We start from the raw sequence: 26,823 nt of genomic DNA, 5'->3' as shown, positions 1-26,823 counted from the left end.
GGAGAGAAGACAGCAGGTGAGTGACTTACACACACACACTTAATTTATAATACTGCACCGTCACATTTTACCAAATACTTTTAGTTACACATTACTACAAAGGGCATGTTTGTTCAGGCTACCAAACTAGACAAACTAACAATCTTTCTCTTGCCGGCCTGGTCTCCACTCAGTCCCAACACAGAAACTGTTTACACACACACACACACACACACACACACACACACACACACACACACCCATATCCCATTAAAACTTGTTACTAACTTCCCCAGAGTTTTTCTCATCTCACAGGTTCTCATGAATCGTCATTATGTGGTTGTGCCTCATTGCATCATTACTCCAAAAATCCCATTTCTATTAGAATTATAGAATTTTTTTTTTTTTTTTTTACTTCCTCTCCCTCAAGCAGTTAGTTAGGCAGATGGCTGCTCACCATGAGCTGGGTTCCACTCAAAGTTTCTGCATCTTAAAAGGAAGTTTGTCACCAAGTGCTTGCTTGCTCATGGTGGAAATTGTCAGGTTTCTGTAAATATTACAAAGAGTACCGTCTACGGTCTGCTCTGTGTGGAAAGTGTCATGAGATAACACGTTATGGTTTCAAACAATATAATGGGTTATATAATATAAGCTTCACAGGTGGCTTTTGCTGTGGACAGAGCCAGGCTCTGTTTTTGCAGTCTTTATACTAGCTGAGCGAATCATCTCTTGGCTCCGTATTGGATGCACAAACATCAGAGTGGTATCAGTCTTCCTATTTAACGCTCAGTAAGACAAAACATTTACATTACAAAATGTCAAGCTAGGATACTTGAACTGCAGTAGATCACATCACTGTTAAGCAATCATGTATCCATGTCCATCTGCAGCATAATGTTGATTTGTACATATCATTTTGAACAACAGACCCATTCGCACTTTTCTGGGTATGTTGTATGACTTTTGTAGAAAATGTTGGAACCATTTCAACAGATGTACACCATAGTTAGTTCTATATCATAATGTTTCTGAGTTTTTGTGACTGTTTCAAAGAATGGGTAGGCTAATATGAGCATGGTGACATACTGTATCTGCATCCGACAGCGAGAGGATTCCTGCACTGGGAGCCACACTAGGCCAAAGCAGAATATCATAAATCACAGGTAGAGCCATGTTAATTTAAGCCCATGTCCTCTATTGGTAGGAACACACTGCAGCTGTAATGAATGTGCATGTTCTTGTCCTGAATATCCAAACATAAGATACCATGAAGCTCTGGAGATAAAGACACACACAGAAGGCAAGCACAGCTTTAACTAAAAATCTGAAGTGTTAAATTTGAATTATAAAACTAAAACATAATTCATGCCTATGCTGAAAACAAAATGAGAATCTGGGATTTCTAATTTAACAACCTTCAGGTTTACATGATGTTTAAATAAGGCTGAATATCTCTAATCTATAGGTTTTTAGTTTTGGCATAGTGGATATTTTACAGAAGTAGCCAGTCCATGTTTCTTTGTCCAATTAAATCCCAAATAAAAAAGATCTTGGTTAAATACTTCAGGTCCCTGTATACACAGACACACACAAGCTATGCTGGAAAAGGACACTCTTCTTTCTCCTCTGGCTCCATTAGAAATAATTATCTCCCATCGATCTTCCAAACTCTCTGTGGAGCACTAACATCAGCTTCTACTGTCTCAGCCTTCAACTGTCAACAGTGGACTGTGTGCATGACTGTGTGTAAGCTGCACACCCCAGGTCTGTGCAGTTAGACACTTTAACATCCTTTTTTTTTTTTGTGCCAACATTTAATGGTTTACCTTTTGTCTCTTTTTGCATTTTGGTAAGAAGACATTACATGAAAATCAACTTACTGAAATGTTGTGTTAACATTGGATAATACATCTACATCTTTTCAGGTAGTCACATGTACATTATGACTGTACATAGATTTCCATTCATGTAGTGATAGAATTATACAAAATGATACACAGTGGATAACCAGTAGAACTCAAAATAAGCATTACACAATGCCTATAAGCAAAGCTATCAAATAAAAATCACTTGGCGATCTCACTTTTTACCCTCTCTTGTCCATCTTTTTGAAAATTTGAGATCTACAAGTTAGCCTATATGGACAACCTGACTTGTGAAAAGTTGCTATACTTCCTGTAGGTGGTTTGTTCCTGCACCAGAGCAGTAGCGCATATCTCCTAGTGGGACTCTGGGAAAGACAGAAAAGTCCTCTTTGAGCAGGTCAACCACATGAGGCTCTGTAATGCTGAATGCACTGATAACCGGCCACCCGGTGTGACTCTACTGCGGCGTGAAAAACCAAGCCGTCAGTACGGGGGCCACCACAGCGGAAAATTGTGTCCACTGAAGCGTGCAAGGTGGGGAGAGGATGTGACAGTGAAGACATGCAATCCTAATGAAAATCAAATCCAGTCAGCTTGCTTCTCGGAGAATCTCTGCAGCGGGAAACGTATAGCAATGCTGCAACTCCCTATAGCTGATAAGAGAGGTGAAGTTCATTTAATGAGAGGGGCAGAGGCCACTGCTGTAATATGGGCGTCGTCACTGACGTCGGGTGAAAACTTTTCATATAATCCCTTCATGAGTTGAAAAACACATTTGCTTTTTCACAAACATGTATTTTCTAGTTGTTTAGTTGTTCAGTCACAGCATGTTTGTAAGAGCTGGATTCTGTACCTCTGTGGAAATCACTGCACTCACCTTGCCAGGCCTCAGCCACAGTCTCATCTTTGCCTTCATTACTGCTGCCTCAGCCATCCCATGAGCTTCCCAGCACAACCAACTTCACCAAAAGCCCTTAAGTGTACTTGCAAATCGCTATCCAAGCACTTCTCCAAATGGATTGAGAGCACCACGCCCTAAACTCTACGTTTTAATTACTTCAGGTCTGCAAGACAAATTCCTGCATAGATTACCTAATGCAGGAACTCAGTGAGGCGGTTGGAAGAATTTCTTTCAAATTCAAAGTGTACGCAAATATTATAGGCACAGACATTTGGAAGCTAATGGTGGTTAGGTTGGCAGACTGGGCATTTGGAAGCACAGCACCATCATTGTGCATTGGATTATTGAAAGAAAACACAAGACATGGTGATCAAAGAGATTTGATCTCTATCTGTCTCTCACGTCCCAACAATGTTTCATTTCCCCCAGAAATAGCCCATAGCCTCTTAATGACTAACACTCTACATTTACATTTAGTCATTTAGCAGACGCTTTTATCCGAAGCGACTTGCAGAAAAGCAATCATGGTACAGTGCGATAAGAAAGTGTCAGTGCTGTGAGAGAGACTGTGGCTGTGTGCTATGACAATTCTTAAAGGGGTAGCTTTCTCATGTCCAGTTGTAGGTAGTGATAGGAGAGAAGGTAATCTGATTTTTAAAGGTAAGGAGGGACGCCCCTGCTCTGGTAGGAACTGGTAATGCGTTCCACCAACGGGGAACAACAAACGAAAAAAATCTACCCACAAGCACGGCTTCTGGTCTATGGCATCAGAGTAACGGGAAGACGTGGCTTTGTAGACGAGGATCCTTTCATTTCGAATGAAGAAAGCTCTTCACTATGTGTACATATGGAACTGGAATGTATTGTAAGCGTCAGATATAGCAGCTCTACAACGTTCCTTGGCCTAAATATTGCATAAAAACTAACATCAAAGTAAGGATCATCAGGACAGTGTTCAGAGAAAGTTTAAAACAACTTCAAAATGTAGTAGAAGTAGTATATAAAACTGTCATGGAAGAAGGCGGTACCAATCCAATGGTAACCTTCTTGGATTTTTTTTCTACTTAATTCTTTTTGCCCCATCATTTAATTCATTTGTAAGCTCAAATCCGTGGACTTGCCTGCATTAATAAGAGATAAACCTTTGAATGGAGGACAGCATTAATTGTGTCTAAAGGAATTCAACAGCAATGGCATCCCTCTCTGTCAGTGGCAGGCAGAAGTTGGCTCTCTCATTCCCCCACACAGTGACATCAAAAGCAATAAGTGGGAAGAGCTATTCTAATTGCCTTGAAGCGACCTGCCTGCGTAGGCATCAATATAATGCTTTGTGTGCTTGCTTCAAATTAGTCTTCCAATTCCTGTCTGTTTCTTGACAGTCAGGTTCAGGGGTTTAAATGGCCACTGTACCCCTGCAAAGCACCTTTGCAAAACACTCTTAACATAGACCATGCATGCATGCATGAGAACACACACACACACACACACACGCTCATACACACAGTTTAAATATTAAGTGGATCTGAGTGGCAATTATCCTTGACAACCCTTCAAATAATATCTGGCATTTTGTCGCCATCTAGGCAGCAGGGGCGGTACTGCATTCATCAGTGTCGACAGAAACATTGATTTCTTCTCACAGGTCAAATATTTCTTCCACCTGAAGTTTTCTGCAACTCTGAAGCAGGGATAATGTAGGATGGGAGCTAACAGACAGGGAGAGCAAAAATCAGAAAGCGGCTATTCTGTTCTGTGTAGATTGCACACCGACTGCAGATAGAAAAGAGTAGAGACATGTTTTAGAAAAGAAACTTAAGAAAGAGAAGTGAGCTGATGAAAAGAAAAATGGACAAAGAAATGTAGTGGAGCAGTAAAAAGAAGGAAAAAAAAGGATAAAGTGAGTAAGCTGGAGTGATTTCTTGTAAAAGTCAAGAAGACCTTCTCAGCTATCAGTTCCGTTCAACAGCAGCGAGGGATTTGATTACTTCAAAGACATTTGCTGAACATGGAGTGAAGCGAAAAACCCCAGAGTCATGTCGGGAGAGAATGAAAAAGTAGGGCCGATGTCTTTCAAACAATCACATGCTCCGAGAGTAAAGTAGCACATCACAGGATCAGTTTCCACCGGGGCTTTGAAAACATTGTTAAAGTCAAGGTGATGATACATCTTGTATGATAATTCAGGTATAAGACCATATGTCGCATTCACAGCGACCTTAATATTTGCAACAAAAGGTGTCGCCCAGTTTATCTTCAACAGCAGCACAGTATTTGATTTGTTTTTCCAACACTAATCTTGAAATCAGTTGCGAATCAACTGGGAAATGGTACAATCAAAACAAGTGTCAACATAGGGTTATTAGGGCAAAGAATTTAACAATCACAGCGGATTAGCAAGTGAGAAATGAGAAGCTTTTCAACTGGTCAGCAGAAATATTTGTGTGTGGGTGTGTGTGTGTGCATAAAGAATTAAGACCAAACAGCATCCATGATTAATCAGCATGACGCAAGTCTCTGCCATCAACTAATCTGTTATTCTCTCAGACATTTTCGAACAGAATCTGTCTGTTATAGCATATGATATATAAGCACAAGACAAGCATACATAACATACATACGTAACACTTGAATCAACACCTATGTATCACAGTCTAATCAGACACTGAATATGATAAGCTTCATAAAGGCAGGACTCATTTCAGGGTTCGAATTTCATTACACTGTACAGCTGTTCCTGTTTTTCAGTTTCTTTTCAGTGTGCATTTTCACCATAATACTCAAAATAACAGTTTGATGTGGTTGGCATTTGTGACAAATGAGTCTGAACAGATGTCTGTGAAAACTTCCTAATTGAAAAGTTTTTGTTTGGCTACTATAGCAGATGCTGTGCATGTTTAAAATGATTTTCCAATTAAAGAAATAACAAAGAATTAGCACCTTTTGAGCAGGACAAAATCCATATTAGTATGCCAGAGGCAGACTAATCTATAGGGGATAGTGCATCTAGATAAGCATCACATACTCTCGGTTGAGTGTTCAGGTATGCACTTGAAATTTATAGACCTCATTAAACTCTCAAGTTGCCAGTGTGAAAAAAATATACCTTGAGGACCTCGGAAAGAGCAAAAACCAAAGGAAAAAGTGTTAATTTAGGTGTTCATCTAAATTTTTGTGCAAAGCCTAATTGGGTCTAGGTCAGGTTGAAACCTAGTGGTGTGTTTCCACCCCGAGGTACTTATTACAGCACAGCGGATAACTGTTAGCATTTTGAATTTTCCTTCCCAACGCTCCATTTAGTTTGATAAGTGTGAGTAAATATGAGGGCAGGAAAGAAGAAGGGCAGCCCATTTCTTTTGTCTGTTCCTCCTGAATAAGAATATGCAGACAAGAACACTAAGTCTTTGATTTATATCTATTTCAGTGTACTTGTCACCTACCAATTTAGATACCTTGCGGCCAGGAAGGCACCACTATAGCGGGGCCCATCTATCTGCAGAAACACTGCTAAGGGAGCTACTCGCCTACAAATACACTCATGAAAAATGGATCAAGTGCAGCTGGCAGAAATCTCCATCAACCTCTTTTGACCCTGTGGCTACAATTAACAATGCAGTCAGTGATGAAAAGCTAGCTATTCAGTGACCTATGCTAAGTGGCTTTTATTCATGACTCAAGAACGTTCTGCAACACTCTAATGTATTACCTCAACTAAATAAAAGTGCATCATGCCAAACAATGAAGCGCTACTCGGTGAAAGGCTAACACGACGTGCAACATCATCGCCTGCTACTATCATCAGCAAATCTACTCATGTGGAAGAAATAGGACCCCGCAGTACCAGCCCTTTTACATGAATACTCCCACTGTGCTACTGGCGGCTTCACACACTTTGTGGCAATAGAGGAGTCATCGCAATCGTGCTGAAAAAAGAAACTTGTGCCTCCTGCCAAACATAGGCCCGAGCTTGTGTGTGTGTGTGTGTGTGTGTGTGTGTGGAAGACAAGAAGAGAGGGGAGGACATATCTGGATGTTTGTGAGTGTGAGCAAAGACACAGACAAACAGAGTGGGTGAATAACTCATGAATATCTTTAATGTGTTACAGAGTGTGTTTGTTGTGGTGAAGAAGGAGGAGGAGGCAGGGAGATGGAGAAAGTGAGAGACACATTAGTTCTTTGTCTGTTTGACACCTATGTTTATCTTTGCGCTTGTTCATCTGCTCATCTGACCACCAAAATGACAAAAGAAAGAAAACAAACTTAGATGAAACTGTAATCAGTTGGAGGAACAGGAGTCCCGTTGTACCACTGTGTCCTTCACACATGGTTACTGAGGCCTTTTGTGTCTATGTGTATGTATGTATGTTTGTCTCTTCTCTCTCTGCTTTCTCTACACACTCTAAACTAATCAGTATTTCCAAATAAGTCACTCTCCTAGGACACAGAGATTCCATTTCACACATATCACGATTACACCATGGGGTGTCCATTGGCATTTTAAATAATTAGGCCACTTACATCAAATTCAGGCAGATTCTCAAAGAGTGCAAGGGGCTGGCTACATATTTACTTTAATTGCTACTCTCACTATCCTTTATCCCCTTCTTATCCACTTCCTTCCTCGAGAGAGAATGGTGGCGACGTCGAGGGAAAGAAGATTGACGAAGACTGTGTTTTCCTCAAAGGTCACACCCTCCCACGGGGGTGTTAAGATAGCGTTTGACCTTATAGCCCATTACAGCGCGGCACTGCTCAACGACAGTCACAGGGGAACGAGCAGTTATATAAAATAAGTCGCGAACACACTGTGATTCAGACTTTCCCCATTAAAAGAAAACAAGTGCACAGGTGTGCACATGTGTGAGTGTGTTTGTGCATGTCCCCTGGTCAGCTGTGCATGCATTTGTGTGTGTGTGTCTCTGTGTGTATGTGTTCATTTACAGGAAGCTTTTAGAGTTTCTTGTAAATAAATAACTGTTTTCTATCAACAGCTGACTCTAAAACACTCTCAAAGAGCAATGTAGCACCACCAACTGTGGTCGGCTGTGTGCTTTCACACAGGAAACGGCACAGATAAGTAGGACGATTGATGCTGAAACCACAAAGTCCCATACTAGAAAGCCTATTTGCCAGCCGATTGTTAGAACCATAGTAACACCAGGGTACATTTAGACAGCAAAGCCTAGATTGGTATTGGGCTGTTTTCACTTGAGCCATTTCATGCTCTTTTTATTCTGAGTGTTTGTGTGTCTCAGTAGGCTGTTAAATTGCAAACTTCTCTGCAATTTTTCCCCCCGCGATAAAGTCTAACCCTTTATTCCGACAGCGCGAAACATCAGGCAGCAGCGCAAAAGGGAGAATGGGAAGAGGTATTAGAAAGTGTGAGGAAGACAGACAAGGGGAACAGAAGACAGGAAAGAAAAAAGAAAGAAAAAAGAAGTCAGCCTGCCTTAATGACTGGCATTGCTCATTAGCGTCACCATTAGCCTTTGTAGCGCACCGTACTGTTGCTCGTCAACCACCGACTCCATTATAAAAAGCCCATCATCAAAATGGCACGCAGTAGCAGAGGGGTGGCAGGTCTAAAAGGATGCTTCACACACAGAAACCTTCTTAGGAGAAACAAGAGGTCAGCTGGGGGTCTGCTTTGAAAAGATGATTCATTGTAAGCAGTGACTGACATGACATGGCTCCATCTGCGCATAAAGAGGAGAAGAGAAACACACACAGCAAGGTGCATGAGGTACATATACACCAGCATCCTTCATTATCCTCTGTAGAGGTTGGAACAATAAACCTATTGACATATATCAGTGATTCTCAAAGTGTGGTACGCGTACCACTAGTGGTGTGCGGGGCTCCCTCTAGTGGTATGAATAAATATAAATTAAATAAAATTCATTTAAAACATGAAATACTATCAAACATATTAGAATGGATGAAAATATATTATCAACCGATGGCAAGAAAATGATAAGAGATACAAATGAAGTTAAGACTTTTAAAAAGTTTGCAAGTGCTTCTGGGTAGCAGTATGTAAGATTTCAAACTGTCGTTGCCGTTGACATCAACAGTTATTCACTTACATCACATCTCAAACGGCATCTTGCAACCAAACACAGGGCACTTAACAACAAACCAGTGGAATTTTTATTTTATTTTTTTTTACGAAAATGTGATTTTTGGATGAAGCAGTACAGTGAATAGCCGTGGGCTTTCTCCTTCCTTTTGCATCCACCTATCTGTGCGAGAAAGGCTTCTCTTCACTTGTTGTCATAAAAACAAACTACAGAAGCAGGGTGGTCCTCACTTTTGTTGTATTCTTATTCTTATTGTTCTTCCTCTGTGTTTGTGTGTGTGTTTCTGTTTCACAAGGCAGCCATACAGCAGTGTGTGAAGCTGAGACAGCAACAACTGTAACTTACAGCTACGCTACAGACTGTTTTGATTTTTTATTTATTTTTTTATTTTTTTCAAGTACAGTACATTTTTTACTTACTGTATTTTCCGGACTATAAAACACTACTTTTTTCTTCAGCTGCCACAGGGCGCTCTAACAGGAAGTGCAAAAAACGAGACAGACAGGGGAAGTTATAGAAGCTTATAGTCCGGTGCGGCTTATAGATGTAATTTTTTATTTGTATTTTTTTTTAAACCTAGTGGGTGCGGCTTATATTTAGGTGCACTCTATAGTCCGGAAAATACGGTACTTACTTACTTTCACTTACTTTTTTTCCCTATATTTAAGCGCAGTCTTACTGTTCAAACTGTGTAAAATGTTACAATGACTGACAATAAATAATAATATACTTCTTTAGTAATACAATCTCTGCCTTGTTTTTGATGAATACTTAGGCCTACTACGCTAGTGTATAGTGTTGGTCATTATGGTGGTATTTGATATTGGTATTTTCTGAGGTGGTACTTGGTGTATAAGGTTTGAGAATCACTGATATATATGATTTAAAAAAAGAAAGAAAAAGATTTAGATTAAAGCAGTGTGGTGTTGAACCCAGCATGGACCTCTATTGAATATGCATGTAAGCTTCTATATCTTGCACCTGTTGCTACACTCTTGAATAATAAATGGTGCCGACATATCAGGAATGGCCGTGTCCTCTCTCTTTTTGATAATGCTAGATCAATGAACTGCCTCTAGGACCAGGTGAGGGTGAGACCAAACAACGAGGAGAGTCAGAGAGAAAGATAAAAGTGTGAATATCTCTGGCCATGTTTGTGCATGCAAGCAGCAACACAGATGTCAACCCTATCTATGATTAAGAGGACACAGCGGTAACTGTCTTCAGCGCCACACTTTAAACACTTTTCCTGGAGACCATGACCTCCCTCTTCTTTCTATGTACTGCTGTCTCTCTTTCTGTGCCTACAGCGAGGCTCAAACAGGATTTTTAACAGTCACTTGGTCACTGCGCCCATAAACGTCCATGACAGCAAATCTTCCTGCAGACACACCCAGGTGCCAGCCCAGAATTTTAACTGTGAGTATAACTGTCATCAACTGTCGACTGGTGAGAGAGAAGGAAGTGTGAAAATCGTGCCGAACATTTTGAGGAAACAAAAGAGGAATAAAGGTTAAAATAAAATAAAAAATGGTTTCACAGGGTGGGAGGATTTGAAAACTGAAGGGAGGGGAAAATAAATATATATTAGACAGAGAAGCAGGAGGAATCAAAGTGTGAAAAAAGAAAGGGGATAAAAATCTTTGCACCTGCAGCTCCCAGCTGTGCTGTGCTTATTCTGAATCATTGCTCCACCCGGAGAGACTGCTTAGCGTTTCATTTGGAAAACAGGGATTTATTGCCAAGGAGGGGGCTGCTGCTGGTGTGCGTGCCCACATGTGGATGTGAGGGGTTTCTGAGAGGAAGGTGGGTGTGTGTGGCAGCTTATTGTGGAGAAGAACTTGGCTCCCAACCTGAGCGTCTATAATTACGCACACCTTCTTTGATCCCACACACTATATGGCATGAAGAGGCAGCACGTTCCTGTCATACTGAGAGGAGAGTTTTACAATTTTCCTGTGGATGATGAGTCAGGTGTGTTCGCATGTTGAATACAAATGTGTTTTGTGTGTGAACAAGCTGGAAAGCTGAGTACTGGATCACTGGAGGGGAAAATGTTAACATATGGGATAAGTTTTCAGAGTTTTTCATCAATCTGTTCTGTGTTGGCTTTGTGGAATCATTCGCATTTGGGATATTAAAAACATTTGCAGCTAACTATTCTGGTCAGGACAGCCAGAGGATAGAGATTCCCCCCACTCCCCCAGCCTCTAAATCAGCACCACATACCTAACCATGCTGGACATGAGGAAGTGAACTGCAGCAAGTGCATGTGTGGAACTGCAGAATACAGAAAAAAAAGGGTCAGAAAGTATTTCACCATTCTTTTTTCAGGATTAGTGGACAAATCCACTCAATGGAAACGCCTCCTCAAGTGTAAAACACATGCGTAGGGTTAATCAATAATACAGAGAGTTAAATTATTTCTTTGTAGGCACTAGTAGCCTGAATCATGATCGCCTCACATCAGAAGATTGAACTACAACGTGGAAATGAACCGATGTCTCATCCAATAAAAAATGAATAATCTGAGCAGAAAATGTGCACCAAGCCTCCACAGGTCAGAAGAAATATCAAATGAGCTGTGCTCTCTGTAGCCTCTCAATACATTCGCAGGAGGAAGAGAAGAAGAAAGAGAGAAAAGCAGCACAACAACGCAGAGTTTCCCCCCAAATGAGCTGTTTGCCTATTACACTTCAGGGCTCTCCCATTGATGCTGTGGTGGGAAATAGTATCGGCTGTGGATATTTAAAAATTAGCTGCCTCTTAAACCTTTGCAAAGTGCCACTGCCATAAGAGTAAGTACACTGCTGACTTTATGGCTAATTCGTGCTGAACTTAGTGTAAAATGTCATTCTTTTGTCTGCATGGAGGGGTCAGAGGCCATGGCAGCTTGAGGGGGGAAAAAAGAGCATCCTTGGCAGCTGGAATAATCTTTGCTCAAGGGCACTGCAGTGGGGCAGGTGGTGAGGAAACACCAGAGAGGTTCTTCAAAGCAAAAAAGTGTCATAAGAACCATCAGACTCAGCCTCGGCGCTGCTGCCCTCTTCTTCTTCTAAATGGCTGTCTAAAGACTTGAGTGACGGAAACAGCTGTTCTGAGTTACCCCTCTCTCTCTCTCTCCATATTAAAGTCAGATCAAACGGGCGAGTGGCTCTATCACAGTGGGGAATTGAGGCTTTATTAAATATCCCGAGAGAATCAACGTCTACAGAGAGCAATAGAAGGAGTAAAATATCCAGAGAGATGCCACAAATAACACAGCAGAGCGGCCAAGTTAGCTCTCTGCCTCTCTTTCTGCCTCTCTCACACACCCCACCGCCTCTCTCTCTCTCTCTCTCTCTCTCTCTCTCTCTCTCTCCCCCATCCACCCGCCTGTGTGCTTCCCACACACACACACTCACATGCCCAAAGAAACGCTCAAGTTGGTGGCTGAGTGGAATATAGATGCGGCTGGAGACAAGAGCCGGAGCCGTGATTTGCACATAAGATAGCCTACACCATGCGCTCACCCCTCTCCCTCCCTCCCTCCCTCCCTCCCTCCTCCCCCATCATCTCCTTCTCTCTCTCTCTCTCTCTCTCTCTCTCTCTCTCTCTCTCTCTCTCTTCTTGACAAAATGTGAAAAGCATTCCGAAAGTGAGCGAGTACTGCAGATTACCTCTGCCCCCCAAACTCGGTGCCACAAATGCCAGCCATGCGCACAGAGGGACTGGAAGAGAGGGACTGGAAGAGGGGGGGGACTTGCTCTGGCACGGCGCGGACGGATCGGGCAGTGCAGGTGACTAGGCTGTGTTGTTGTGCAGACTCGGGACAAACTTGACAAGCCATTTATTTGCGCCACGAACACAAGTAGCCAAAGAGAGAGAGAGAGAGAGAGAGACCAGACGGATGTTCTAAAAAAAAAGAGTCTGATCGCTCTGCGTCCTCGGTGAAACTGTCCCCAAATCCAACACTCTCTCTGTCACACACACACTCACTCATATATCTCTCTCCTGTCTTACCTGAGGGACGAGGAAAGCCAAGAGGATGCAGACTCCAATCTCCATTGTCGGTTCAATTTTTCTCTCGGTTGCGAAACAGATTCAAGACAAGATGATGTAGGCTGGGTCAGCTCTGATCATAATTCCAGTGTCCAAGCGCCGGAGAGAGAGGAAAGCCTTTTTGCCGTGAGCCGCCAGCTGCCAACTTACCACAAATACAACTGCAGTCTGATCAGCAAAGCATTGGATAGTGAAGTCGAGACCACAACCAATAGATTTATGAGGAGGACACAGAGAGAGGGAGAGAGAGAGAGAGTGAGAGAGAGAGAGAGAGATGGGGGGTGAGACTGAGGGAAACTGGAGTGCTGTTAGTGATGGGGTGAGGGAGGGGGACTTCTATCTAAGTGGACGGTCAGGATCGCTGATTTTGTTGTGGCCAAATTGAGACACCAATTTTTTTGGAGTTGGAGTTTTGGATGATCGGCAGGTACAGCAGCAGGTTTCGACGATCCATCAACATCACACGTATCATGTGTCGTTTTTCCTCCCTCATCAGACAGGTTTATAGCCTTTATACCATCATCCATTATCCGGCCACCCTTTCCTCACTCCCTCTTTAAAAGGTGATTTACAGTCCCCATCATCTCATATTCATTGCAAGTACAGGCACATGGGAAGCGTCAATTAAATGCACCCTGGATGCACACAATAGCAGCGATGCCTGCGGGGCACCCTGAGAGAAAGAAACTTCAGTAATGATACATTTTAGGATTGTATAATATCATAATGAAAGTACTGTATGCGTAATGGCTCCAGGGGAGCAGCGCTGCTGACGAGACTATAGGTTCCAATGTCCTGAATAAGTCCTCATAATTGGCTTTTTTTTATTTTTCATTATGAGCTCTGCTTTCTCTTCTTCCTAGCTCTATAATGAATTGTTCATTTGTAGTGGGAATTTTTATTTGTTTTGTTTGTCAGAGTTTTCCTTCAGTCGGTGCGCACCTCAGCCTAAGGACAGCTCTCTCTCTGCCTCTCTCTCTGCCTCTCTTGCTCTCTCTCTGAATTGCTTTGTATGAGGAGATGATTCAGTCAGATTTCCTCTCTTGCTGTATGTACTTACGTAAAGCATTTTCTGAGCCACCCAGTGATATTCTGGATTTATTTTGATTTATTTTGTCTATAAAACGTTAAATATTTTATAAAAGTCTTTAAAATTCAGGTTTATAAAATTGTAAAAATGCTAATCACAATTTGTCAACAAATCAACAGTCCAAAAACGAGTTGGAGTCTGCTATCAATAGAGACCAGTCACAATAAACCAGTAAATATTCACATTTTAGAAGATGTGATCTGTGAATTTTAGGCGTTTTTGCTAAATCACGAAAGTAAAAAAATATTAAGATGCAATCCTAAATTGACATTTGAGCTTCATATATAAGCTGTAGCCGTAGCTGTTTAGTAAGTGGTTTAATTAAAAAATAAATTCAACTCTTGGAGTTGGAAATTAAGGCAATAACAGGGAGGACATTGAGGGCTTTTATAATGGACTTCTGATGATATTCAGTATTTTTCTCATTGTCAACAAAGCCAACAATGAATTACTGCTAAAAGTAACTGTCTGTGTAGCCAAAGCCTAACAAAGCCTATTGTGCCATGAACTTTTACTGTTGTCCGCCTAACAAAGCCTATTGTGCCATGAACTTTTACTGTTGTCCACCACTACAGTTCCCAGCTGTTTTAGGAAGTCATTAAAAAGTGTTTTTTTAAATCAATATATACACCAATCAGCCATAACATTATGACTACATGCCTAATATTGTGTAGACCCCCCTTTTGCCACTAAAACAGCCCCGACCTATCAAGGCATGGACTCCCCTGGACCTCTTAAGGTGTGCTGTGGTATCTAAGATGTTAATTTACAGTCCTGTAAGTTATGAGGTGTGGCCTACATGAATCAAACTTATTTGTCCAGCACATCCCACAGATGCTTGACTGGATTGAGATCTTGGTAACTGGAACTCATTGTTCCATTCCTCAAACCATTCCTGAACCATTTTTCATTTGTAGTAGGGCGCATTATCCTTCTGAAAGAGGTCACTGCCGTTAGGGAACACTTTTCATGAAAGCGTGTACATGGTCTGCAACAATGTTTACATGTCAAACTAACATCAACATAAATGGCAGGAATCAAGGTTTCCCAGAGGAACATTGCCCAAATCATCACACTGCCTCTACCAGCTTCTCTTCTTCCTATAGTGCACCCTGGTGTCATATGTTCCCCAGGTGACACATGCACACAGCCATCCGCTGTCAGCTTCATATCAGAATTTGGATTTATTTTTCAGCAATTTGAGCTAGCTCGTCTGTTGGATTGGGGTGGGCCAGCCTTCACTCCCCATGTACATCAGTGACTCTCCAACCCATGACCCTGTCGCCGGTTCACTGCTTTTCCCTCTTGGACCATTTTTGATTGGTATCGACCACTGCATGGACATGGGAACAGAGTTGCAATTTTTAGAGATCTGATCAAGTTGTCCAGCCATCACAATTTGGCCCTAATCAAAGTTGCTCAAATCTTTATGCTTGCCATTTTTTTCTGCTTCTAACACTAATCAACTTTGAAGACAAAATGTTGACTTGATGACTAATGTCCCACCTACTGACAGGTGCCATGATAACAAGATAATCAGTGTTATCATGACCTGTCATCTTGAGCTGGAACAAATACACTTGGGGCTTAGAGCAACAGACAGTCTTGAGAAGATAATAATTGAACCGAAGCATTAATGGTTTTGTTCTTTCCATATAATTTGTCGACAATAATACAATATAAAATATTGCCTTTTCCTTTAAGTTAGAAGACAGCAAACTCTTTGCTCATGTGTCCTTCAGCAAAACACTCAATAGCTACAGTCATGCTGTTCTGTAACTGACTGTGTCCTCTGAGTTTCCTGTTGGAAATAATCAATTAACTACCACATAATTATTAAAGTGGAGGATTGCTCATTTGAATTCAACCCTGTGGTTGATTAAAGTCCTGATGGCTTACACCATATTGCTGCATGCATACAGTAGATTGATTTTAGTTATTTTATGGTTCCATAAACTCAGATGGGGTCTACTGTCATCAGATTATTTGAACAGTTTAATCATTACGTCATCAATTAAAAGACTGATGTAAGTTTTGAGCATAAAGGAGTATGTTTTCATGCCTCTGAGGAGATTATATTTGGTTTTGCTACTTGAATTTTAATACAATAAAACATGAGAAATCTGTTGAATGATGGTCAAGGTTTAACCAGCACGGTGTGTTATTCAATGAGCACACAAACCTTTTCTCATTCTGGGCCCAAAGGTCAGATGTCTATTAGAGGCACCCATCAGTCTTTCTTAGGGGGCAGAGCTATCAAAGAGCACACTTAATCTTCATGCAAAGCACAATTAACCTCCAACACACAGACAACTCATAAAGAGTGAAACAAACGAATGAGTCTGCTGTGCTGAGGAAGGTAATCTGAGATAATGGAAGTTTCAGCCTGGATGCTGAGCTTCGCTGTGTCTTCCTAACTCCCTGTTCTATTTTTTGGTTTTTCACACATACAAACACATCCATAAGGGCATATGAGATTCAGTGACAGATTCCTAAATATATCCATCTTGAGTAGAGGAAGGTAAAAGGTTATCTTCATACAAAAGTCAGGTGGGGGTCTCAGTATCTCTCTCTCAGTGCAGGAAAAACAGTCAAATCCTACCCTTTCCCTTCTCAATGGATGTGAAAAATGAGGACAGGAATTGTTGTGACGCCTGAGGAATTGCTTTTCCAAGACAATTTTTCTGCCATATTCATTTATCAGTAAAGTAAAGGCATTGGGAACATATCCACTAGTGACTGTCTGGTTCAAAGCACACAAGTGAAGCAGTGAAGGAAACAATGCACTTGTCCTCCAAAGAAAGATGACTGAAATAATCAATTAAAATGACATGGGTGGATGAAGAGTAAAATGTCAAACGTCTCCTGTCAGATATTTCCAAAATCCTCCCTAGATGTATTGGATTCTGGGTATCATAGCAAGAAAGTCATGTTCAGTTTGTAAGCCACTGTTGAGTGGAATCAACAAGTCATGACAGATACTTCTGTTCTGTGGCACAGGAAGAGAGTCGCTGGCTCAGTCAGTTTGACAGCTTTTAGGCTAAACTTCATTAGTCCAAAATGCTCAGCTTTGTAAACACAAAAAATGAAAGAATCTTGATTGAAATGTTTTAACAGATTCACTTTCTGGTTTTTGTATTGCTCTTCTGCATGCTGACTATTTTGCGTGTCAGTTTGATGCCAAACATTGTGGTTTTCACTGTTTTTCATCATCTGTATGCATGTCATGGGTTGACCGCTTGTGGAGATAAGATTGAGATGGTTGCCGAGAATTTAAAAAAAAGAAATTAGGATACTTGTAACATGAATAGCTATCAAAGCATTCCTTGAATGCTTGTGGGGGAGTGAGCATGAAATGCAGATACGATGCATCATCAAGTGTTTAATTTCCATACGATTTAGATGTTCAAAGGCAGTAAAAGATTTTATCGTTACTTCCATCAAACAAGCCAAACGGTAGACATCCAGCTAGAGTTTGTCTGTCAGCGGCTACCTACTTTCTTGTTGTTTGTTTTTTAAGCACTGGGTCAGAAATGTTTGAAAGGTTATGGTTACATGTAAGAAAAGTGATGGACAGAAAACACGTTGTTCCAATAGGATTACTGTTATCTGCCTAAGTTGTCATTTCCTTCATTTGAAGCTGTAGAAAACATTCTCACCATGTCACTTATTAGAACTAACCGTGCCTTTCACCAGGACAAGATACTTTAAAAGTTTATGTATGTTTATTTTTTTCTTACATGTGAATCATTCAAAACATATCAACTACTATACATCTGCATCCAAGATAGCTGGTCTTAGGATATGCAGGAGGAATAATTGAAGAAAAAGAGCTTGAAGGACTATGAAGTTTCACAATAACAGCCGTTTGTGTAACATATAATTAACTGTCCAGAACATGCCGGGTATTGTACTAGACTCTACACAATACAAATTCTCTCTGGTCCTGAAACCTTGAACTGTACCACAATATAACCATGTATACATGTTTCCAATTATTCAGATTCATTAGGCTAATCATCCGTAACAACAACATGAATACACAGGGGACATGGGGGAGCAATTAGCTCCATTTATCTGATTTAAACCACAAAACCTGCTCTCTCTCTCTCTCTCTCTCTCTCTCTCTCTCTCTCTCTCTCTGATCTACATAAAGGTAAACAAAATTATTTTCTCAGCATTTAGTATGATGCTATTATGTCTAAGAAGAATGCAGTTTTCATTGAAGTCCAGCATTGGAACAGATATGTCATTTATGGTTCACATGTCACTTGCGCTTTTGAAAATGAGCTCCCCTTTACCGGAGAAATATTGCCACTAGATGGGGTTGAAGTGTTCATACCCTCTGGAACGTCTGAACAACAGACTTTTGCAAAAAGGGAGAAAGAGAGGAAGAGAACACAGCAAAGTCTCTCCCAACTTCCTACTGATTCTTTTTTCAGTGTGGGAGAGAGTCCTTTTCTTTCTGAAACAATCTCTAAATGCCCCCAGGCCTGAGCTCTTGTCTGTCTCCAGTGGCCTACACAGGGAACCCACTGTCATCCCTCTAGATAAAAATGCGGATGTGAGGATATTTCTTGCGCAACCCCCAAATAAATTTTCTTTCCCTTTCACCCACCCTGTCTCCCTTCACATGCAACAGACGTAACCAACAGAGGGAAGCGAGGCCATGTTTCCCTGAGAGAAAGACAGCTGGATCACTGACTCTGACATCCGGATGCCACACAACAATTCTTTTTGCCTGGGGAAAACAAGAGTTGAAACTACAAGCTTTGAACCGTAGGCTACACAGAAAAACCAAAGGGTTCCACGTGTTCTGTAACATCTGGGAATATTTAAAAAAGAAAAAAAGAGCAACTGAAAATAACTCATGTTTAATGAAATGAATGTAACATGTTCACTAATGTGAACTTGTTTTTGTTGCAACAAACGTCTGAAACAAATTCAGTTATGAATGTTTATTGTTAAATCAAATAAAAACAAACTTGTACTGTACAAAAATGTAGTGTACAAATATTTTTGTCCATTCAGTGTTTTCTTTTTTTTCTTTATTTTTGGTATTTTCTACATTGTAGATTAAGACTGAAGACATCAAACTTATTAAATAACATTATATGTTATACTATAGAGATTGATAGATTATTCAAAGTAGTCATCTTTTTTGCTTTGATGACAGTTTTGTACACTCTTAAAATTCTCTCCGTCAGTGTCATGCAGTAGTCACCTCGAATGCATTTCTGACAATCATGAAGGAGTTCCCATATATATCACATATATGCTGAGCACTTGTTAGCTGCACAGTCTGTGGTCCAACTCATCCCAAGCCATCTCATCTGGGTTTAGGTCGGATGATTTTGTAGGCCAGGCCATTTAAGGCAGCGCTCCATCACTCTCCTTCTTCGTTAAATAACCCTTACAAAGCTCCCACTAAATGCACACCAGATGGGATGGCATATCGCTGAAGAATGCTGTCCTAACTATGCTGACCTTGAAATTTAAATAGCAGTGTCACCAGTAAAGCACCACCACACCATCACCCCTCCTCCTCCATGCTTCATGGTGAGAACCACACATGCAGATACAAATAGTGTGCCGTGTCTGCACCTCACAAAGATCTCATGGTTTCATCAGACAAGGTACAGATATCCACTGGTGCTTGAGTTTAATGGCATTCGCATAGTGGTTTCTTCATAGCAATCCTCTTGGACTTTCTTTCCTTGGGGGGCCCTCATAAGAGTTTCATCATAGTGATTGATTTTGCAAATGTTATTGATGACAGCACGTTCTTGATATTTCCTGGATTGGCTGACCTTCATGTCTTAAAATGATGATGGACTGTTGTTTCTCTTAGTTGAGCAGTCCAAGAGGGCTATACACTGAACAACAGAAGTGAGGCTGTTAAACATATTAAGAAGGCAAAACAATTGCAACTTTTTAAGTTAAAGGCACACCCGTTATTAAAGTAGTGAAAGTCAAATAGTTTTGATGTCTTCAGTGTTAATCTACAATGACGAAAGTAACGAAAAAAGAAGACAGAAAACATTAAATGAGAATTGTGTTCAAACCTTTGACCTGTACTGTATATTTTAACTTTACTAAGATTATCTAGTTTAATTTAATCCTGACCATAGCTAACTTTGCAATTCAATACCCAGAGCAATGAACAGACCATCAATTAGATTATACTGGAAAAATAACAAAAACAAAACTGAACAGTCCAGTTTGTGTACTTGTGGTCTGGGGCCTTTTTTTATAGTTGGGTCAAGGCTCCTTTGTTCCAATTAAGGGAAATCTCAATGTTACAACATGCAGCAACATTTTAGACAATAGTTGTGGCAAAACAAAACCATTTGCTGTTTCTTCAGGACAATGCCCCTGTAGTTAGAAAATGTCCTTGCAATAGAGAATGGTTTTTCAGGTTTTGTGCTGAAAAATAAACCTTGTCTTCTACTTTTTTTTTAACATGTAAAGCATGGTATTTTGTCATTAACCAGACTTATATATAAAGTACAAATTTGACCTAATGATGGCGCTAGATGAAAAGTCAGGTAATGACCAAAGTTATTAAATTCTTCCTCAGTACTTAATATAATAGTACATATAGTACGTAACCATATGATTCACATTTAAGTGGAGGACAAACTTTTCAAAGCTTATATGATGTAAAGATGACAGAGAAAATTCTTAGGAGAAAGTACTGTTTCGACATCTTCTACGATGCTGTGCTTTACGTGCTTTCTGTTCACCCCTCCTATTTGCAATTTCTAAGCAGAACAAGAACATATACTTGAAAGTATTTAGAGGTAGCAATTACATTTCCTTCACAACATATTTGACAAAACAGATTAGTAATTTCTGGGAGTCATATTGAAATAGCATGCACCAAGTCCTTAACCCCATCCAACAACTTTAGAATGAATTGCAACTTCGACTGTGACGGTCAGTAGACAATGTCAATGTCAGAGTCAGTGGCCAAACTCAGTAATGCTCTTGTGAAGCTGCTTTCCAGATAGAGGCTGTTATAACATTAGAATAACACTCACGTTTTTGGAATAAGATATGCATGTAGGGGTGTATTATTTAAGTGTCCACATACATCTGGCCATAATTGGGCCTGGTTATGCACAGGATGCTCATACAAAAGACATTTATAATTTTACTGACAATCGGTTTGATTAGTTAAGATCTTAAATTTGTATTTAATTTGGGCTGATGAAACTGATCAAAGAAAATTTATCTTTCATTGTAAACACTTGAAATGCAATAATTCTTCTATAATTGGTGCTGATGTGGGTAAGGACCCCATGTTGCTCAAATTAAAACCATTCATACAGGGTGGCATTTCTCTGTACTATCTGAGGAGAAATAAGTGTCAACTGTTCTCTGGGTGATCTTGCGGGAAACAAAAAAAGAACATTTGCACAGTGGGATAAAGGTTATATCTAGCTTGACCAGACCACCAGAGTCCAGAACTGCACTTTTGTAGAACTTTATAAAGAGTGAGATTCTTTTGTTAATTGTTGTCTCTGGAGTGTTACAGCTAAACCAGTGCAAGAAACGAAAGACACTGCTATGGTTTGTAAACTTTTATCTTTTTTTTTTTCTTGAGAACATTGTATTCACTTAAATAAATGTAGCTTTTATATTTCTCACACCATATCCCCAAATAAAACTATCCCGAGCACTTAACTAAGATATTTACAACCATCGATCCTGAGCTGGCCTGAGGAACTGGAGCAGATGGTAAGTAGCCAACGAGTCACTGAGCATGGCCTCGTTGCAATAAACTATTGTTATAGTCCAGAATAAATTAGGTTTATAACCATAAAACATTCGGAATGGGGCAGATAAATCAGGGCATCTTGGGATGATTAGACACCCGTTCATATAGTCTCATCCTTGTGCCGTTTTGCATGCATGGCCACAGCTCCTTGTGTACTCTCATGTTTCACATGATGAATGGTCACACACATCACAGATTTCAACAATCACAACACTCCAATTGCATGTTTTTCTTTCCATCCATTTTCAAGCAACTAAATAAGCACTCTGTGCTGCTATCAGAGCAAGAAAAGAAAGAAGAAATTAGGAGAGATGAGTCAAGCTGTGTTGCCAAACTTGTTCCAGCAAGCTTCTGGTTGAATGTTTTCAAAGTTATATTTGTTTTCCTTTTCTTTTTTACATTTTAGCAATCCCACCCCTCAGACACATGCAATCATATCTGCGAACTGCAAAAAAAAATCAACCAAAGTCTACTGCTGGTCACTGAGTAGCTCCTCTGGTGCAGTGAAGTGTCAAGTGCATTGCTTAAGGGCACTTCAGTGGTGATATCACAGGAGGAGTAACCATCCTTCATTCACTTCTCTGTTCAGATTGGCTGTCTCTACCTTTTAGACTACAGCTCCCTTAATTAAAAGTATTATACACTCTCAAATAAACATCTAAATAAAAGATGATTCCTTTTGAGTTGACAACTTTGTTAACAGCCAAACATCAAGCAAGTGCAACAACAAGATATTCGATATTCATGTCAAAAAGTTTTCCAAGACAACAGCAAGAAGCCCAGCTCCGGTTACATCGTCTACTTGCCCAGCTCCATTCTGACACCATCTTTGCTTCCCCATCAGCAAAACCTCCTCTTTGCAGTGGTCCAAACTTAATTTACTGTTCTGTTCACACCTTTCTCACATCTGAATCAGGGTCTATGTCTACATTTGTGTGCAGAAGTGTAAAAGTACAATAGGCAGGATTTAAACTCCTCTCTTAAGCACACTATTTTTTGTATGCACAAAGGAGAACAACACTATGACACTATCACTATGACTATGAAATTATTCAGTACGTGTGGATCTCTATCTGAGGGTGGCAGCTATATACAACTTAGATAACATACAAACTAGTTAATGTATAATCCTAAGGTAGTGAGTGTTATTATTCAGCAACAATATTTCTACTGTATTAAATGATTGAAATACATTAACAGATGCATAATTGGAGGCAAATTAATTGCCAAAAACTGTTGAATGGTCACTTTGAGTTGCAAAACATCCACTGGTGTAAAACAAAAACTGTATGTGATGTTTGTTTGTCAGCCCTATATTTGGCCCAGATTTCCATGAAATTTGTTTTGGATATTCATGATGGCCTGAGGATCATTTCTGGTGATCCTCCTCAAATACATACTGTGGATGTCTATGATGTTCACAAGATGAACCCTAATGTTTTGAATATTTTTAAGAAACCAGTCCCTTTTTTTTAGTCCAGTACAACATTCTGTACCATGTGATTAACAAAGCAGCAAATACTCAGGGGGCTTTGCACTTTTGGTTGTGTTCTGTGATCAATCAAGCGCGGGCACTACCAAATTATATACAGATAATGAATGTGCTGTAGAGAGACACAAGTGGAAAGGGCATTTATCTTTTTCCATTTCACTCATTAAGAAGCCTCTTTTAGAGCAATTTATACTTCCAAACCAATGCTGCACTGGTCTTTTTGTGAAGTGTTTGAAAGTGTTTGAAAGTGGGGTGTTGTGTACTAAGATAGACTCTTAAAGGAGTTTTAGATATTCAAACTCCTACAGAGAGAGGGTTAAATAAATCGAAATGTATATAGTTGAATTTATTCTTTAAACATTCAGAGCCCTATGTGCACACAAAGTGCACAAACTCTCTTGTATATTTCAAAGGAATACAAAGAATGTTTTTCAATTTTCCTGTGCATTATTTATGTATAGTTGTTTTGGGAAATATGTGTTGGCAAAGGGGCAAAGATGTTCTTCATTTGCATGTGCTTTGTCCATTTACATTTGCATTGAGCTCTCTCAGCCACTGTATTAAGTAAACCGAAATCGCTGCACTTGCATAATGTAATTGCAGCCATGTATGATGCTGACCCTAAAGTGGGACTGTTTCTGCGTTTGTAGAAGAGATCTTGAAACACATTAAAAAACCATTAAACAGACATAGAGGCTTTTTTACAAATTTTTACATGATAACATAATATCTTACCAAATTAAATGACCACAGTCCTATCAAGGTATAACCACAAATTTAAACATGCTTTGCGAAGTGAAAGTAATTCATCCACCATCAAGTTCAATTAATCTGGCACTTAGCAGATATGATATATATCTTTTTTCTTTTCTTTTTTGCAATCTGTACGTGACACACAGTGACTGTTTGTATGTTTTGTTTCATAAATGTTAATATTCTCTTTCAGTATACCTTGAAATTTCAATTCCATTTACTGCATGTCAAGTGTACTGGCAACAAATATCAGCTATAATAAAACATGTTTTATGTTTAAGGCTCACTTTTTAAAAACACGTTGTCTGTCTTTCCTGGACATGAACCCTGGCATTTTTAGTGCGTTCTTAAAATGAGATTAGACAGACTATCTGATTGACAGTGTGATTTCAGTTCAGATAAGAGTTTTTGATTATATGCAAGATTTGTAGCTTGTCAAAAATGTGCAAATTGATATGACAGTACTTCCATCTCAACTGTGCCGAGATGTCAAAGTGTCAAAGTGCAATAGATGAAATAATCACATGTTCTGAGCTCGCATGTCAACAGGTCTCCATGACAACTGAGCAACTTGAGCCACTGATGAAGACTGTGTGGTATTGTTGGGTGCTCCAGAAAAAAAGTTTGTCAGTTGTGATTGCTTTGTGAAACTATAATATCAATTTAAATCAAATTCAGCTCCGCGAAGAATATTACCCAGAAAATGAAGTGCAGCAGTCTCAGTATTGTAATGAAACCAAAGTCCAGATTAGAAATTTGGTCCTAAGATATCTGATTAGCTTTGGGATAAGGGGATGGTGAACATCAAAGATTATTCCAGAAATGCTAGATTTAAGCTTGTACAGACACACATCACATTAATTTTTAAAAGACCAGACTTAATAGAATCTTCCTATCACTTTAACTTATTTGTGACTAATGTAAATAAGTCGAAGGGATCCTGCCTCATCATTTCTGGGCTTGTCCTGGAGTAAAAACATTTGGGGGAGGAAATATTTCATGTACTTAATATAATTATTGGGAAATTGATCCAGACGTACTGTTTTGGGCCACCTGATATCCAACAGGCCAGTAAGAATGGAAATCTAACTCCTCTTAACAGCTTGATAAAATGATTTCCTGTCTTTGTTTGGAGAAGATTAGATACCCCACATTTGACTCATACTGTAAGTTTGTTAAGGATTTAGGTTTCTTTATTGATTACATCAGAAAGCAAAGTGACTCTGCCTCAGTGAACTACCTTTTAAATCACACTCATCTCCGGACAACAACCATGTGCGATCAACTGGACATTGGACATTGTTTGTTGTATGTATTTGTTATAAAAGTTCAAGATAAACTTTAAAAAAAGAGGCCTTTATATGCCTTGCACTGCTCTGGTGTGTCCACCTGTATGTTGAAGAGTGAGGATATGTTTTTATGTTTTCTAAATATATATCATTCACCAGCCATCATTTACAGAAGCAGAGTTATGGTGGGTGACAGGCAGTGCTTTCCAAAATGAAGCAAATCAATTGGGCCGCATGCTGTGCACCTGCCAGGATGCTGCCATGGCAAACACCTCGCTCATGAAACATACAGCGTGATGGCATCATACTGAAATAGAAAGAAAATCTCTGTCATACATCACAAAAAACTTTGCAGTAACCTAAGACATGACTGACAGTCCTGTCTAAACACAATGGTTTCCCCATGTACTAAGCACACATATTGACCTCCATCAAACCAGAACTCTGTAGGGAGAAGGTTGCTCATTTACTGGCTAGATTGTCATTCATGTAGAAGGATCAGAAAAACTGACTGTCCGGGTATCGGGCAGGGTTGTCAGAATAGAAAACAGACATTCTTCTATTATCCCTTTATTTCAGAATAAACATGAAATCTTTAAGTAGCTCAGGCTCTTTATTAATGAGACAGAGCTACCATCAGAAGAACTGATTATGTTTATTCATACTCAAAAATTACACATTGCAGCTGGCAGTGTAAACATCATTTATCAGTATTTCTGCTCTGCTCTTAATTTCCGTGCTGTGCTAGTTTACTGGTCAGAGTGTTAGAATGTGGGTGGACGTATCCATGCATCTCTATAAAGTGCTCCTACTCAAGCACCGTCAGGAATTGCAATGTCAAATAAGTTATGTAAATATTTAGCACATGGAGCAAACACACAAGGTGCCTTCATTTACCAGCACAAAGCAAACATAAATAACGTAATTCATATTCTTTTCCACCCTGATATGATTTATTAACAACAATAGACACAGTGGCTTTACTACATCTGTTGCCGGCCACTTTATCAGGCAATGATGAGGTCACTGTTTGATCAGATTCTCTATGCACTCCGATTAAATCTGTAGACGTGGAATTTCCTGCAACGCTTGAATGCCCAAATCCATTTGGAGCATCTGAATAAAAAACGTTTCACCTGTTAAACATTTGAATCAACTTTAAATCATTGGCCCATGAGGTCTGATCCAACAGATGAGATACCGTAGCTCAAATTGCTAAAATACTTAATGATGGTTCTGAAAAGAAAAGGTGACATAACACACAGTGCATTGTGGTTCGTTGCATATGGGGCTGCGTAGCAGTAGACTAGTCAGGTTACCCTTGCTGACCCCTGATGTATTATGGGTGATGTGTAATGCTTAGGGCAATGTTCTGCCGGGAAACCTTGAGTCCTGCCATTCATGTGGCTATTTCTATGACAAATACGACTTACCTAACCATTGTTACTCACCATTTACACCTATTCAATGGAAACTGTATTTCCTGATGGCAGTGAAGACTTTGGTTTGAGAAACACAACAGTGTGTGTTAAGAGATCAGATCTCAATGCAAT

General features: G+C 39.9%; 1 protein-coding gene across 1 annotated transcript in view; it reads right to left on the bottom strand.

Moving 5' to 3' along the window:
- Window positions 1-13,224, bottom strand: part of cdh13 (cadherin 13, H-cadherin (heart)) — a 294,086-nt gene extending 280,862 nt beyond the window's left edge. Inside the window, exon 1 of the mRNA XM_027272988.1 lies at window positions 12,825-13,224. Within this exon, the coding sequence (XP_027128789.1) occupies window positions 12,825-12,869 (45 nt within the window). The 5' untranslated portion in view covers window positions 12,870-13,224. The remainder of the gene's footprint in view (window positions 1-12,824) is intronic.
- Window positions 13,225-26,823: the final 13,599 nt, after the last annotated feature.

The sequence above is a fragment of the Larimichthys crocea genome, chromosome XXI (assembly GCF_000972845.2).
Source record: "Larimichthys crocea isolate SSNF chromosome XXI, L_crocea_2.0, whole genome shotgun sequence".
NCBI classification, from domain to species: domain Eukaryota; kingdom Metazoa; phylum Chordata; class Actinopteri; family Sciaenidae; genus Larimichthys; species Larimichthys crocea.
Note: the sequence above shows the minus strand (reverse complement) of the source record. Positions and strands in the feature narration are given on the sequence as shown.